Raw genomic sequence first — 14,939 nt, forward strand, 5'->3', positions numbered from 1 at the left:
ATAATTTAATAATTTTGACTCTAAGAAGCCATTCTAAATTTTTTTTGGAGGTTTGAACGAAACATTTGAATGGCTGTAGTAACGAAACCGTTTGATATTTTACAATTCTGTTTTGATATTCGTGATTGATAATTGAAGGAGTACAATTGTACAAAATTTCATTCATTTCGGGTGAAATTTTTTTATCGCTGTAGACATGTAAAAAAAAATTTGTGTTCGATTTTTGAAAAAATTTTTGCACAGAAATTCTTAGAAAATTGTGTTCATTCAGGAACTAAAATTCAATTTGACCACTGGAAAAAAAAATTAGGAACGTTGCAGGTTTTCCGCCATTTTGTAATTCTTTTTTCGGATTTCATCAACTTTTCTGAATAGAGGACCCAAAAATACTGAGATTTGACCAAAAACCGTTTCTTTGAGTGTTATACAATACTGACCACACCCATAAGAATCTTGCTCAAAATTGACGTTTAACACCCTGTATCTCGCTTAAGCGTCGAAAACGGGATATATTGTATAAGGCAAAAATTGATTCTCCCGATGTCCTCTACACGAATATATATGTTTGTCCAGTTTATGATGAAACACCCTGTATATATTCACTAAGATGAAATGACGTTATATTTTCAAATTCCAAGATGTAGTATTAATTAACTTGTTTGACATAAAAGTTTTTATGCGCCACGGTTATTAACAGATGTTGATGCTCTCGGGTGACTTCAAAAACCTTCGGGCCAGAAGTTCTCGAATTCTTAAAGGAATGCTTAGAGTCTTTCAACATGAATAATAGGAAAATTCAATTGTTTTTTCGCCGTGAATAATCAATACGATTCGAGAGTCATGAACATGCAGATATCTAACATTTTCAACCTACCGCATTCCATGATCCAACCTGAACATCCTCGAATTGATTTTCAAGGATGCAACAAATGATGTAACACCCAACTATTCGTTCTCAGACAATGGACGCGGAAAACAACGATTAATTGCCAAAAATCCCACGAACAATGGACAAATTCGATCCAGTTTCATGAATAATTCTAATGGGCTTGCTCAATGAATCAACAAAGTAATAGAATGATATAATCGATATTGCATTACCAGTATATGAACAATTAGCAATGAAACTGGCCCAACGGAAGAAGAGATCGTTGGCAGATAGAAATCTACGATGAATCGTTAAATAAATTCGGTAGTGGCAAATTGATGTTTCGAAATGGCTAGACGTGAAACGATGAAGGTTAAAATCGTTACATTTGTGAAATAGTAATGCTTATTGATTATCATCGAGTAGGAATTTTTTTGGCGTCTTCAATGTGAATACAAGGATTTGGCGCTGACTTTATTGTGATCTGGAAAAGAAATGCAAAATATGATATGCGCCAGAAAACTACAGAACTAGAAATTTCAACTCCCACCGAAAATGTCTATACCTTTTGAATTTAAAGATATATTGAATTCAATAGTCGAATAAAGAAATGTTCTCCTCCTGCCCTCCAGAGTTTTTATTAATACATATGAAGGGTGTTTTTTAGAGCTATAGAACTTTAAATTGCAATAAAACAACGATGGATTATTCGATTGACATGAATTTTATTATCCGCCAGATAATATTGTGGCATTACATTTTAAATATGATTTCTGGCATATGACCGCCACGGATGGCTCGGGTGTAGTCCAATCTGGACGTCCAATTTTCGATGACTTTTTCCAACATTTGCAGCCGTATAAGGGCAATAACACGGCGAATGTTGTCTTTCAAATGGTCAAGGGTTTGTGGCTTATCCGCATAGACCAATGACTTTACATAGACCCACAGAAAGTAGTCTAGCGGTGTTAAATCACAAGATCTTGGAGGCCAATTCACAGTTCCAAAACGTGGAATTAGGCGGTCACCGAACGTGTCTTTCAATAAATCGATTGTGGCACGAGCTGTGTGACATGTTGCGCCGTCTTGTTGGAACCACAGCTCCTGGACATCATGGTTGTTCAATTCAGGAATGAATAAGTTAGGAATCATGGCTCTATACCGATCACCATTGACTCTAACGTTCTGGCCATCATCGTTTTTGAAGAAGTACGGACCAATGATTCCACCAGCCCATAAAGCATACCAAACAGTCACTTTTTCTGAATGTAACGGTGTTTCGACATACACTTGAGGATTAGCTTCACTCCAAATGTGGCAGTTTTGTTTGTTGACGTAGCCATTCAGCCAGAAGTGCGCTTCATTGCTAATGGACGTAGTGCGCGATACGTATTCCGCACAGAACCATTATTTTCGAAATGAAATTGCACTATTTGCAAGCGTTGTTCAAGCGTGAGTCTATTTACGATGAATTGCCAAACCAAACTGAGAATAAATCACTTGACAGCTGTTAAATCGGTCGCCATTTTGAACAGAAATGCCATTTTAAAGTTATATACCTCGAAAAAAAACACCCGATACAAACAGATGTATAAAATTTCAATGTTTTCAGTCATGATTGTAATAAATTCATAATATTCCTTTACTGCAAAGTTATACTCTAATAATTTCTCAAAATTTTTGATATTACTCTTTCGATATGATCTATGTTACTGCTCAATTACTCATCCGAGATAGTAACCCAACTGACAGAACCACGTTGAAGAAAGTGGTTCGAAGCTGGGAAGAAACAAAAATCTATTTTCATTTCTTAGGGCAATTTTATACATGTATTTCAATTATAAATTTTTGAAATATCTAATAAGACTCCTATCATTCCGAGTTGACTCTATAATGTATCTCAATGAAACTCTAATCAAACTGGATAGCAAATAATTATGTACAAAATAGTAGTTTACCCGCAATTTATAGGTTCTCTGAGAACTACCAGATATTTCATATATTGGTTCAAGGAAGGTGCATATTTAAAGAGTATCGGTTCTACATTGTTTCAAATTACCATGCCACAAAAAGATAATAGCAGTAATTAATTGAAGCCTAGAAGTGCTTAGCCGAGTTTTTGAGATAATGAGAAACTCTACTTCAATTGAAAATAATGTCTGTAATGTTCGGAAATACATCCACAATTATTTCTATGTAACTGGTTTTTCATTTCGAGCATTTTGTTATTTTTGTGTGTCATGATATTAAATTATTCTTAAAGAAGGATTATACAATAAATCTTGAAAAAAATTCGTACTACATAGGCGTACAACTTTGCTTCCGCCATTTTTTCCGACATTCGAGGCTTTATTGTAAAAACTGGTTGTACATTTATGATTCAAATTATTGTCCATCGCTGGCCACTATGTTCTCCCATCTCTCTCCCGTGTTAAAAAAAAAAACTGGTCTTCTTTTGAAGCGATCCACGAATAGATTCAATATTTCACATCTTCATAAGACCAGAAAAGCTGGTCAGTCAGGTCGTAATCCATTGATCGAAACAAATGATAGTTCGAAGGAACTACATCTGGAGAATATGGCGGGTGGAGTAGGACTTCCCATTCCAACGTTTCCAAGAAAATCTTGACCACTTTCGCAACATGGAGTCGAGCATTGTCATGTTGTAAAACCACTTTATCATGTTTCGCGTTGTATTTTGGCCGTTTGTCTCTCAATGCTACACTACGCCGAGCTGGTCCCACCAAATACTGAGCATTACCTTGGATCTTGGACCTTGGAACCAAGAATATTCGGTTTGGTCGTCGACGTGGAAGCATGGCCAGGATATCCCCATGATTTTCTGCGCTGGCGAATATCGTTATAAACTCATTTTTCGTCTTCAGTCACAATGCGATGTAAAAATCTCTTCCGTCTTTGCCTTGCAAGCAAACCTCTCGGCTTCAACTACAAATTTCCCTGTTTCTGAATAATTCCCATGACTTTCAGGCATTTTGAAATGACTTGTTGCATCACTCCCAATGATCCTGCCAATTCTTGTTGCGTTTGACACGAGTCTTGATCAAGTTATGCCTTCAATTCTACATCTTCGAAAACCTTCTCTCTTTCCACCGCCATGCTGGTCTTCGACGTCAAAATCACCGTTCCTGAAGCGTTGTAACCACTCTAGGCACGTTCTTCGACTAAAAGCGGCCTCACCTTAGGTATTTGAGAGCATTCGATGAGCCTTAGCCGCAGATTTCTTTATATTGAAGCAGAAAATCAAAACCTCCCGCAAATGATGAAAATTTAGCTGCCATGTTTAATCGAGAATAACTTTATGATACAGACACAAATCGCTCCACAACTAAGACTGCTTACATAAACAATTCTAAACGAAAAACTAAGAACCTAATTTACGTTTTCCATAAATTTTCACGAAAACATCGGAGAATCTCTTTAAACTGCAAGCCTTTCAAACAATGAAGAACAAGAATTTTTTGTACAGATTACTTGAATTATCTCATAGATGATACATCTGAATCATGTGTATATTTTATAAGTATCCACCCACGGGCAGGTACATAGCAAAATTACACGTAACAACTTCATACAGAAAATGGATTTGAAATGTGATCCTCCTATATTCGTTTCATTAACGTGCAGCATACATTTCAGACCCTAACTCATGTTACAGGTATAAGATTGTTCGCATTATGTTTTCATGAAGCTTTGTTAGAGTAGTATTACCGCAACCAATTAGTTCTAGAAACTGCCAAATTGATTCACTTACCTATGAGCAAATGGAGTAGAGCGAAAAATACGACTTTAGTTTTCATGTTGAGTCTTCTAGATGTTATCAGCGGCAGAGCATAATTCATTAGTTAGTTCTCCTGCAGGGGGTTCTTATCTTGTTGGAGTCCTGAAACGAATAGAAAATTTGTTAGGTATTCATTTTTCACTGCCTCAAGATTTAGTTCTCCTAAGATAAACAATCAAGGGAATGATTAATGGCTCAAGAGCATCCATTAATTTTTTTTAGATAATGAGTTAATTTTTAATCTCTTCATGCAGACATGAATTATTACCTGAGCTTTAGGTACTGAAATTTCAATCATTTGATTGGTTCATTTTCGACTTGAAGGAAGTCCATTCCATACAAGTAATTATATATTAAATTCAAAAAAAAATATTTTAAATGAAAAATCCACCTAGAGAAACAGAGATCCCAATTTCACTTTCATATTTAACATCATAACCTTTTTGCTGAGGACAAAAAGACTGTTGAGTTCATTGGAACGGGTTTACTCCACATTCAGTGACTATAAGGATCCAAATTAATTACGAAGTTGGCCAACCTGTTCATCACAAAGTGTTTCAGATGTCGGATATCAAAACAGTTCATGATATTCTATGAAATGAAATGTTCCACTTCGAATTTCCGCTGTTGGCTAAGTTTTCCTTTCCTGAACGTAAGACTGAAAATGCACAACATCTTCAGGCAATAAAAGCCTGAGATCTTGTTTATCACTTTCCAAAGGTCATTTCTCTTCCCTTATGTCTGCACCCCTGGAGGGATCCAACTCTCCACCCACTACGTCCTTTTACGGTACAATGAACTCTGGTATGTTTGATTTTGCTCAAACGGACTGATGAATATCATTTCATAAATTTGTCTTTAGCAATCAAAACTAAATGTTTCAGCTTAAGAACTAGCGGTTCATTTCACAAACCCATTTGTCAAGAAGCTAGAATATTTTTCAATAATGCTTCATTATCCGTATATTGGACAAATGTTTTTCTGACCGGCATCTAGAGTTTGCGTCATGAAACTTTCAAATTTTTGAGCATATCAAAAATAGTTATTTTCCTTTTCAGAAAGGAAAGCTGCACTTTTTCGCAAGAGATTGCCATTTCCCGAACGACGTGGAGTGCCAAGGGTAACAGGGTTTCTTTCCGCTTGCAAATTTTGAACATTAAATTAAGTTTCTCATGAACCGATGAACCAACTAATGTCAATGAAGAGAATTAACAGTTAAGTATTTGAGTAACTCAATTTCCTTAATACCAGAAATTACTTCAAATGATGTTTCATTTTAAGTCGATTAGGATAATACTGTTCTGGAAGGAATCTAGCGGATACGTTATCCACTTTAAGGCACACAAGCAACTTTTTAGTCTCCGTGATTAAATAATTCAGTCGATTGAAAGTTGCCTGCTGCTGGAACCCAGCTCCTATTCCTAGGTGAATAGAGCGTGTTGGAATTTTTTATTTTCCGCAACTACATAATCGCCTGTGGACAGGTTATCATGAAAACATATGTGTAGAGACTCTTTGCTAGTCCAGCAAAGTCACCCATGACACTCTGAAATTGTCAGTTAAAAGCCAAAGCCAAGCAGCGTCAAGCTCGATTTGGACTTGAATGAGTGTCAGCTTAGGAACCCCGCGTGCTGTAAGCCTTAAGTTTATTTTCTTCAGACAAAGCCCTCCACTATAGAAATGGAAGTGTATTTCGCAGAGATCACTGAGTGGCAAACTGACGATTTCACCTCAGGATGAAACAACACAATCTTCTCAAAATTAGGTCGAGTACGTCTCGCCAAACATTGAATGTTTTATAACATATGTGAATAGCAACATATCTATGTGGGCTGTTAAACTTTTTTTTAAATCATCAAATATAAAATTTGAAATTTGATGACGCAAACTTTGAATGCCTGCTGGAAGACAATTTTCCTAATCAACCAATGAGAAGGCATTCATCAAAAATATTCTAGCCTTGTGTTAAATAGGTTAGTTAAATGGGCCGATCCCCTACTATTATCCCCATTAAACTTTCCGATTACTGAAACAGGAATCATTTCAGCCAATAAACTCCAATATTCATGAAAATTGTTCATCTTTCCTGTCCCTCTAAATCACTTGGGGTTAATCTATAACCGCATCAATTCGAAATGCTATTTCAGCATTTGATACGCATTAGGACAAAAACTTTATGCTTTCGGAAAGCCGCCAGCAATATAATGTCTATCAATGGGCCGACGGACTTAATGAAAAACAAAGCAATTTGCATTATTGCGTTGTTATCGTAATGGTGCATGCACACTGAACTTTGTTATTGACTCCGTTAATGCAACGGGAGTGTTCAAAACAACTAACGGTCTATCGCTAAAGGTCACCCCAGCCTTCCAACCATCGTGGAACTGATATATCTTCGGAATTCCTTCTTGGTGAAGGCGATTATACCGTTTACTCGGTGTTTTTATTGCTCTGTCCGGGCTTGAGAAGTTCCATTGTATCTCGCTGTACGGCGAATGGCAAAAAGGATGATGATCGTAGCATTTTTTTTTTATTCAGGCTAATAGCACTAATGGAACTATTCAATTTGGATTATTTCTTCATTAGGTGATATATCGATGCGATAAGTATTTTGGATTATCGTAGACAAATTTCATGTTTTGTTGTTCTCAGAAGAGATCGTTCGATAATTTCGTCACAATGTCTGTAATTTTCGATTTTTGAGCCGGGAGTGGTTACAAACGATGTGGCTCAACTCATTGATGACGAATTGGTCCTCAAATTCGGTTCTTTGTGTACGTTCGCCCGTGAAAACGATAATTCTCGATTTTGTTTATAGTACATAGGCGTAGAACTTCCGCCGTTTTTTCCAAAAGCTTTAGTGTAAAAACTGGTTAAACATTTATGATTCAAAGTATTGTCCTTCGCTGACCACTACTTTGTCCCATCTATTGGGCAGTGTACGAATACCGCAAGAAAAATACCGCGTTGAAAAAGCTGGTCATCTTTTGAAGCGATCCACGAATCGATCCAATTTTCTACTTCTTCATAAGACCGGAGGTACTGTTCAGCCTGGTCGTATACCATTGATCGACACAAGTGATAGTCCGAGGGAGGAAAGATTGGAGAATACAGCGGGTGGGGTAGGACTTCCCATTTCAATGTTTCCAAGTTTGTCTTGACCACTTTCGCAACTGGGGTTCAAGCATTGTCATGTTGTAAAATCACTTTATCATGTCTTTCATTATATTGCGGACGTTTGTCTTCCAATGGTCGACTCAAACGCATTATTTGCGTTCGATAACGATAGCCTATGATTGTTTCAGTCGGTTTTAACAACTCATAATCCACTACGCCGAGCTGGTCTCACGAAATTCGGAGAATATTTGGTTTGGCCGTCGACGTGGAAGCATAGCCGGGATATTCCTATAATTTTCTGCGCTTGGGATTATCGTAATGAACCCATTTTTCGTCTCCAGTCACAATGCGATGCAGCTTCAACTCGTATGGCTTGTGGCGTCACTCCCAATGATCCTGGCAATTGTTGTTCTTTATTTTCTTCTTTCTTGATTTTTTGTAAGCTCGTATAGAAATTTCAAAACAAAAAATGTATGTATTCATATCAATTCGTTTTGATAACAATGAAATGATTGCAAATTGAATTTGGGATCCAACTGGCTCATTCGTTACGATCTCAGAAAAAACGAAATTCGAGTGAACTTATTTGCTAACATTCGATTTAAAACTTTTCATTTTCCATCAAACTTATCTTTTCCTAGTGGGAAAACATTTCAAATAAATAATATAATTCAATGAATAAAGCCTAAATATGTTTATGACTAAATGGCGAATGCGTCGGTTTGAGATAAGTTTTCAAAGTTTAGCGGCAATTAAATGAATGATTGAGTAATGCATGAAGGCCTTACTAAGGATAATCAGGATAATCTTCAGTTTAATCAGGCAATACAATTATTACAAAATATATGAAGAGATTAATTTAAAATGGGAAAGTAATATCAAACTCAAGTTGAAACTGGAAGGTGCATAAAAATAAAAATATTTAATTCAAAAGTTCGATTGCCAAAACCATTTCATTTCAATTTCCCCGCCTGAATTCTGAATTTTGTTCTTCAGAAACGCCTAACTATTAACCTTTTATGAACAACCCTGTATACAGGGTGATGGCAAGTCAACGTTAATCTCTCTTAAAATAACTAATCTAAATTGATACTGAAAAAAGTCCCGATCATAAAAAAGGAACAAAGTTCCTCTCGATAATGAAAATAGGTAAAGTCCACAAATCCCTTCCGAAGTCTCTATCGAAAGAGGGAGCGCTCTTTTGTCGGTAACAAACGAAGTGATAGGGTTCGTGATTTTAAATAATTGCTACAGAAACCTTCGCCCTTTTCAGGTTTTCGCAATAAAAGAATCCTCTCTGTCATTTCCGCTGTTATCGGTTGAATCGAATCAGAGCGGAAATAGCTGTGACATTTAAACACGAAATCTGATCTGTTTAAGCTTGGACGTTTATCTGGGAATCGACCCATTTTCTTTCCAGGATTACTTGGACATGGAAGGAATAGATATAGAGGGTTGGGCGAAAATAAGGAACTCCTGATAGTTACTTCGAAAGTAACAATGAAATCTTGACTTAACAGGCCAATTGAAAAGTCCTCGGTCTACCATAGTAAAACATATTTTTTTGGCAAAATTCGATTTTATTATTCAACATAGTTGCCTTCGAGGGCAATACAGCGATTATAGCTATATTCCAACTTTTCGATACCATTTTTGTAGTACGATGTGTCTTTCGCTTCAAAATAGGCCTCAGTTTCGACATTGGCGCTAAATTTCTTTTCAACGAGGATTCTTTTGAGGTCTGAGAACAGGAACAGGTTGCAGAAGCAATTCGAAGCCCAATTCATGCAATTTCGCCATTGTTTTCATTAATTTGTGACACGGCGCATTGTCTTGATGTAACAGGACCTTTTTTTCTTCAAATGGGGCTGTTTTTCAACAATTTCATCCTTTAAACGATCAAATAACGCTATATACTAATCGCTGTTGATGGTCTGACTCTTTTGGAGGTAATCAATGAATATTATACCTTGCGCATCCCAGAATACTGATGCCTAAATCTTGTCAGCTGACTGTTGTGTTTTTCCTCGCTTAGGATTCGGTTCATCGTGTGCAGTACACTCAGCTGACTATCAATTGGTCTCCGGAGTGAAATGATGGAGCCATGTTTCATTCATTGTCACATATCGACGCAAAAATTCAGGTTTATTGCACTTAAACAGCTTCATACACTGCTCAGAATCAAGTTGTTGCTTTTGATCGATTGTGAGCTCGCGCGGCACCCATTTTGCACACAGCCTTCACATGTGCAGATATTCGTGAATGATATGATGAACACATTCAGATGATATCTTCACAATGTCTGCTATCTCGATCAACTTCACTTCACGGTCATTCAAAATTATTTTGCGAACTTTTCCGATTTTTTCGTAGGTGACAGCCTTTTTTTGGCGTCCACTGCGTTCGCCGTCTTCGATGCTCATTTCACCACGTTTAAACTCAGCATACCAATCAATGATGCTTGATTTTTCTGTTGCAGACCCCGGACACTCTTCATCAAGCCAAGATTTTGCTCCAACTATATTTTTTTCCTTCAAAAAGCAATATTTTATCAGCATACGAAATTCTTTTTTTCCATCTTGTTTCTAATATCAAAAGCTACACTCACAACGCAATATCTCACAAACTAATGGTCGGACTGCTTTCAAATTTTGATACGTATCGTTTGAAGGTTGGTACTAACTAAAAATCATATGAATTCAATACTAGCACCTCCATCTGTGCATCAAATTATATTTTACTTGAAATAGTTACTTTAATTTCCAATGGTATTAAAAAACGATTTACTTTTTTTAACACAGTTTGAAATTTCTTTCGTTGTGATTCTGATGATGATCAACAAGAAATTCACCATTAGGCCTGTAGGCAAAACTAAGAATCGTCTAATATCTGATATTGAAGAATCACCTCTTAAGCAACAATTACTTCAATACCATCTATAGTTATAGAGATACCTACAAACAATGACCTGTTTACGAATCGGAAAACAATTGGATTTATGGTTCAAATGAACAATGTTAAGAGCATGAGTAAGTATTACCTTCGCTTAGCATGAAATGTCAAGAACTTTTAGGCTTGGCGAAAGGAAAAGACGAAATTATTCATAGAACCATTATTCTATCTTCGGACCTAATATCCATCTAGATAACGATGAAGAACTCTCTATCCGCTGGACTCGACTATTGAATACACAATGATGACTGTCCTATTTCCTAAAGACTTAAATGAATTCAAGAATCTAATCAATAACCCTAGGGAAAGAATATTTACTCGTATTACCCAATTATACAATTGAGAAAATACATCTCAAGAGATTTCGTAAGACATACAGACATATTTTTCACTAGAATTAAAAACTAGAATGTAATAAATGTTTTCAAATGTTTTGCTGAAATAAATATTTCTTGTATAAGAGCTTACAAATTCTTGAAACATTGAAGAAAAATCAATTATATTGATCATATGGCCAGATTATATGTGAACAACAACCTCAGATATTCATATAATGATATATCGTAGAAAAATTTCATTATTCACAAAATTTCCATGTCATAACAATCATTCATGTATGACTAATAAACTTTTAATGAGGTGAAATGAGAATTGCTTTATAGTTCACATATAATAAACAATAAAGAATTTAATAGTAATTTCGTTGCTAAAAATGCTTATTTTTAAAATCTTGTCTCCATGGGTTTAGAAGTGAGAGGTGAGTATTTTTATTTCTGTCATGAAATTAACCTGAATTCACTTCAACTCATAAATTGCTAGAAATCTTGGATGATCACAGCACTGCATTAGATCTATGGGATGTCAGATTTTTACTTTTAAATGAGAATATTATTTTTCCAGGAAAACCGCAGTTGATTCAATATTTACATACAATTGACGACTATTGAATATATTGGATATAGTGGTTTTGTGTTACAAATAGTTACTAACGAGTTACAAACAAATCAAAAAAAAAATTCTTGATTTTTGAAAAAGTGGGTGCTAACTTCATGGACACTCAAACTGAGGTTCACGTCTTTCTCCTTGACGTCGTCTAATCCTTCTTCGGCCATCATGTACACCCAAGGAAAATCGAGATTCATCAGAAAAGACGATCTGATGCCATTCCATATTCAAATGTTGACGTTCCCTGCACCACTGTAATCGTTGCCGGCACTGCTCAACCGTCAGAGGTAACACAATAAGGGATCGATAATGCTGCAGTCCAAACTTTCGGACAGTTACAGAATGGCCTTTTCCTCCTAACTAATCATCAGCCGAAGATCGAGTTGTCGCAAATCGGTCTCTAATGGCCATAAGAGTTTTGATTGCCAGATGGATCGCCAACCTTCGTTAGGAGACGGCGTACTAAGAAGAAGAAGAATGGCCATAAGTCTTAGACGTCGATTTTAAACTTCATTTGTGCCTCTTCGACGTCCGGTGCCTACTCTTCTTCGATTTTGGGCTTTATCAAACCACGCTTGATAACATCTCATAACAGTAGTCGGATTTCTGTTTGTACAGTTAGCGATTTCTCGAAATGACAACCCCGTTTCCTGTAGACCAATAATTCGACCTCTTTCGAATTCACTTAGCTGGCGATTAACTCCGTGTACACGTGCTCTAGGCATTTTAACAATTAACAAAACATCGATTTTGGATCTCCTCGAACAGCCAGCTTGTTGTGAAATTCAGAAGACTTGCAAAAAACGACTACAATATTTAAGCAACAAAAATTGTTTACATGAGAAACCCTTCACGATTTTTTCTACAAATTCAATTATTTACTCCTTACTAAAGGGTGTTTTTTTTTAGAGCTATAGAACTTTAAATTGCATTCACAGGTCCAAAACGTGAAATTAGGCGGTCACCAAACGTGTCTTTCAATAAATCGATTGTGGAACGAGCTGTGTGACATATTGAGCCGTCTTGTTGGAACCACAGCTCCTGGACATCATGGTTGTTCAATTCAGGGATGAAAAAGTTAGTAATCATGGCTCTATACCGATCACCCTTGACTGTTACGTTCTCGCCATCATCGTTTTTGAAGAAGTTCGGACCAATGATTCCACCAGCCCATAAAGCGCACCAAACAGTCAGTTTTTCTGGATGTAACGGTGTTTCGACATACACTTGAAGATTAGCTTCACTCCGAATGTGTCAGTTTTGTTTGTTGACGTAGCCATTCAACCAGAAGTGCGCTTCATCGCTAAATAAAATAAAATGGACGTATTGCGCGATACGTATTCCGCACAGAACCATTATTTTTGAAATAAAATTGCACTATTTGCAAGCGTTGTTCAGGAGTGAGTCCATTTATAATGAATTGTCAAACCAAACTGAGAATAAATCACTTGACAGCTGTCAAATCGGTCACCATCTTGAACAGTAACGCCAACTTAAAGTTATATACCTCGAAAAAAAACACCCGTTATATATGTTTTACCAAAAAAAAAATCAAACAGCTCCTTCTGGGTGTTGCAGTTTCTCTGTCAGTTAGTATACATAAGGATGTGTAGACAGACCGAATCTGAAAAACTTGTGTACACCTACCTGAAGAACTTATCATTCATCGAGCACCACTGGCGATTTCCTCGGATACGTTTTCCCGTGTGAGCAAGTGTTTCTTTCCTTTTTCGTCCATAACAATTTCATTTCATATTTATTAGGGCTCCATTCTTTTTTATTGACATCCAGTTTAAAATATCAATTCAATAATCCTGAGCACGTAGGAATTTTAGTAGCAGTTCTCGATTCACAATGCCCGAAGTGGAAGGAGGTATGAAATATGGCTTTAGGCCCCGGAGGGTAAAAACTTCCTTATTTATTGGATTCATTATATTTCTTGTCAAGTCGTATTTTGAAGTTGCAATTTCTTTTCGTTGCCGTTGGCGTCGTACGAAAAACCACGAACGCCGATGTTTTTTATTCCAGATAAGGAAAAAAGGGTGCTTTCATCGCGAGAATAATATTTCATGAATTCCACATTTACTTGCGTGTGTATCGAAAAAAAGAAGTAACGGCTGCGACGTTATATGGGTTTAAATTATCATTCCTTGGTGTTCTGGTTTTTGTGTTAGGTCAGGATAAAGTTGGACAGAAGTTCATAATCATTTTGAATATGAGAATATTGTCTTCATATGTAGTGATTTTAGAGGGAGTTTTTAACCTTTTTCGGGGTGGTTTTGAAATTTTCTCTAGGAGATACGTCTGGAATGCATTTTTAGGAGAGGCTCTTTGAAATTGAATACCAATTATTTTTTTCCACTCACAAAATGCTCTTCAAAATACAAATACAAATTTGGTTTTATTTCGGTCTGTCATTCTGTATCGCAATTCTTTTTTATAGCCTCAGTTTCTATTTCCATTCCTTATCCAATTTTGATGTGAAAGCTATGCTTGGGCAGTTCATATTTCGATAATTATCCAAGGTTTTTCTAATGCAGAATGTGCATTGAGCATGCCTTAACGTAAAATTCCCGGGACCTCAATATTTCCCACTTTACTAGTCAAATTTTATTAAATTGGCTCATGTTATTCAAAGATCATTGTATAGCATTCCTTAAAAATTCTGATGTTTCAGATATTTTGTTTCATTACTCTCTCTTTGTCTTTCATACATGATTTTCTTCTCGAAATCAGAAATTTTGAAGTATAGATAATGAAATGATAAAATTCAAAAACTTCATTCCTAGAAAGTCATCATCAGAAAGTATGTAGGTACTTACTCAGTATCTTCATACATTTCTTATTTCCGGATTCAGATTTTTTTCTTTTGAGTAAATAAATTGATCACACAGCCGTTGATGACCATTGTGGTTAATGCAGATAGAAAAAGAAAAATTTGATCATACAATCTCCAGCTATGAATTCTTGTTATGAATTTTATGTAAAAGGCTCTTATTTTGTTATTTGATTTATCAATTCTACACTTTCCTAACTGAATTTTGAAGCTAGTTCATTTATTTATTAATAATATCAATTTTTTTGGAGATAATATAATTTCATTATTGGGACAAATAGACCAACAATCTAAAGTTCCATCATTTCTCTATATAGTCGAATATCTTTTTCGGCCCCCATTTCAATTCGATTGGTTAGCAACCCAAAAAATGTGGGGTTCATGTAATCCGATTATCCGACTGGGTTAAAATTAGCATGCTT

The 14,939-nt window shown here is 36.1% G+C and overlaps 1 protein-coding gene across 2 annotated transcripts in view; it reads right to left on the reverse strand.

The window, feature by feature from the left end:
• LOC123684108 (mucin-5AC) overlaps window positions 1–14,939 on the reverse strand; it is a 95,236-nt gene that overhangs the window by 56,617 nt on the left and 23,680 nt on the right. For both annotated transcript variants that reach the window (XM_045623236.1, XM_045623235.1), the window contains exon 2: window positions 4,641–4,769. In XM_045623236.1, coding sequence (XP_045479192.1) covers window positions 4,641–4,728 — 88 coding nt within the window. In that variant the 5' untranslated portion in view covers window positions 4,729–4,769. The remainder of the gene's footprint in view (window positions 1–4,640; window positions 4,770–14,939) is intronic.

This window comes from Harmonia axyridis, chromosome 7 (genome assembly GCF_914767665.1).
Source record: "Harmonia axyridis chromosome 7, icHarAxyr1.1, whole genome shotgun sequence".
Taxonomy (NCBI): Eukaryota; Metazoa; Arthropoda; class Insecta; order Coleoptera; family Coccinellidae; genus Harmonia; species Harmonia axyridis.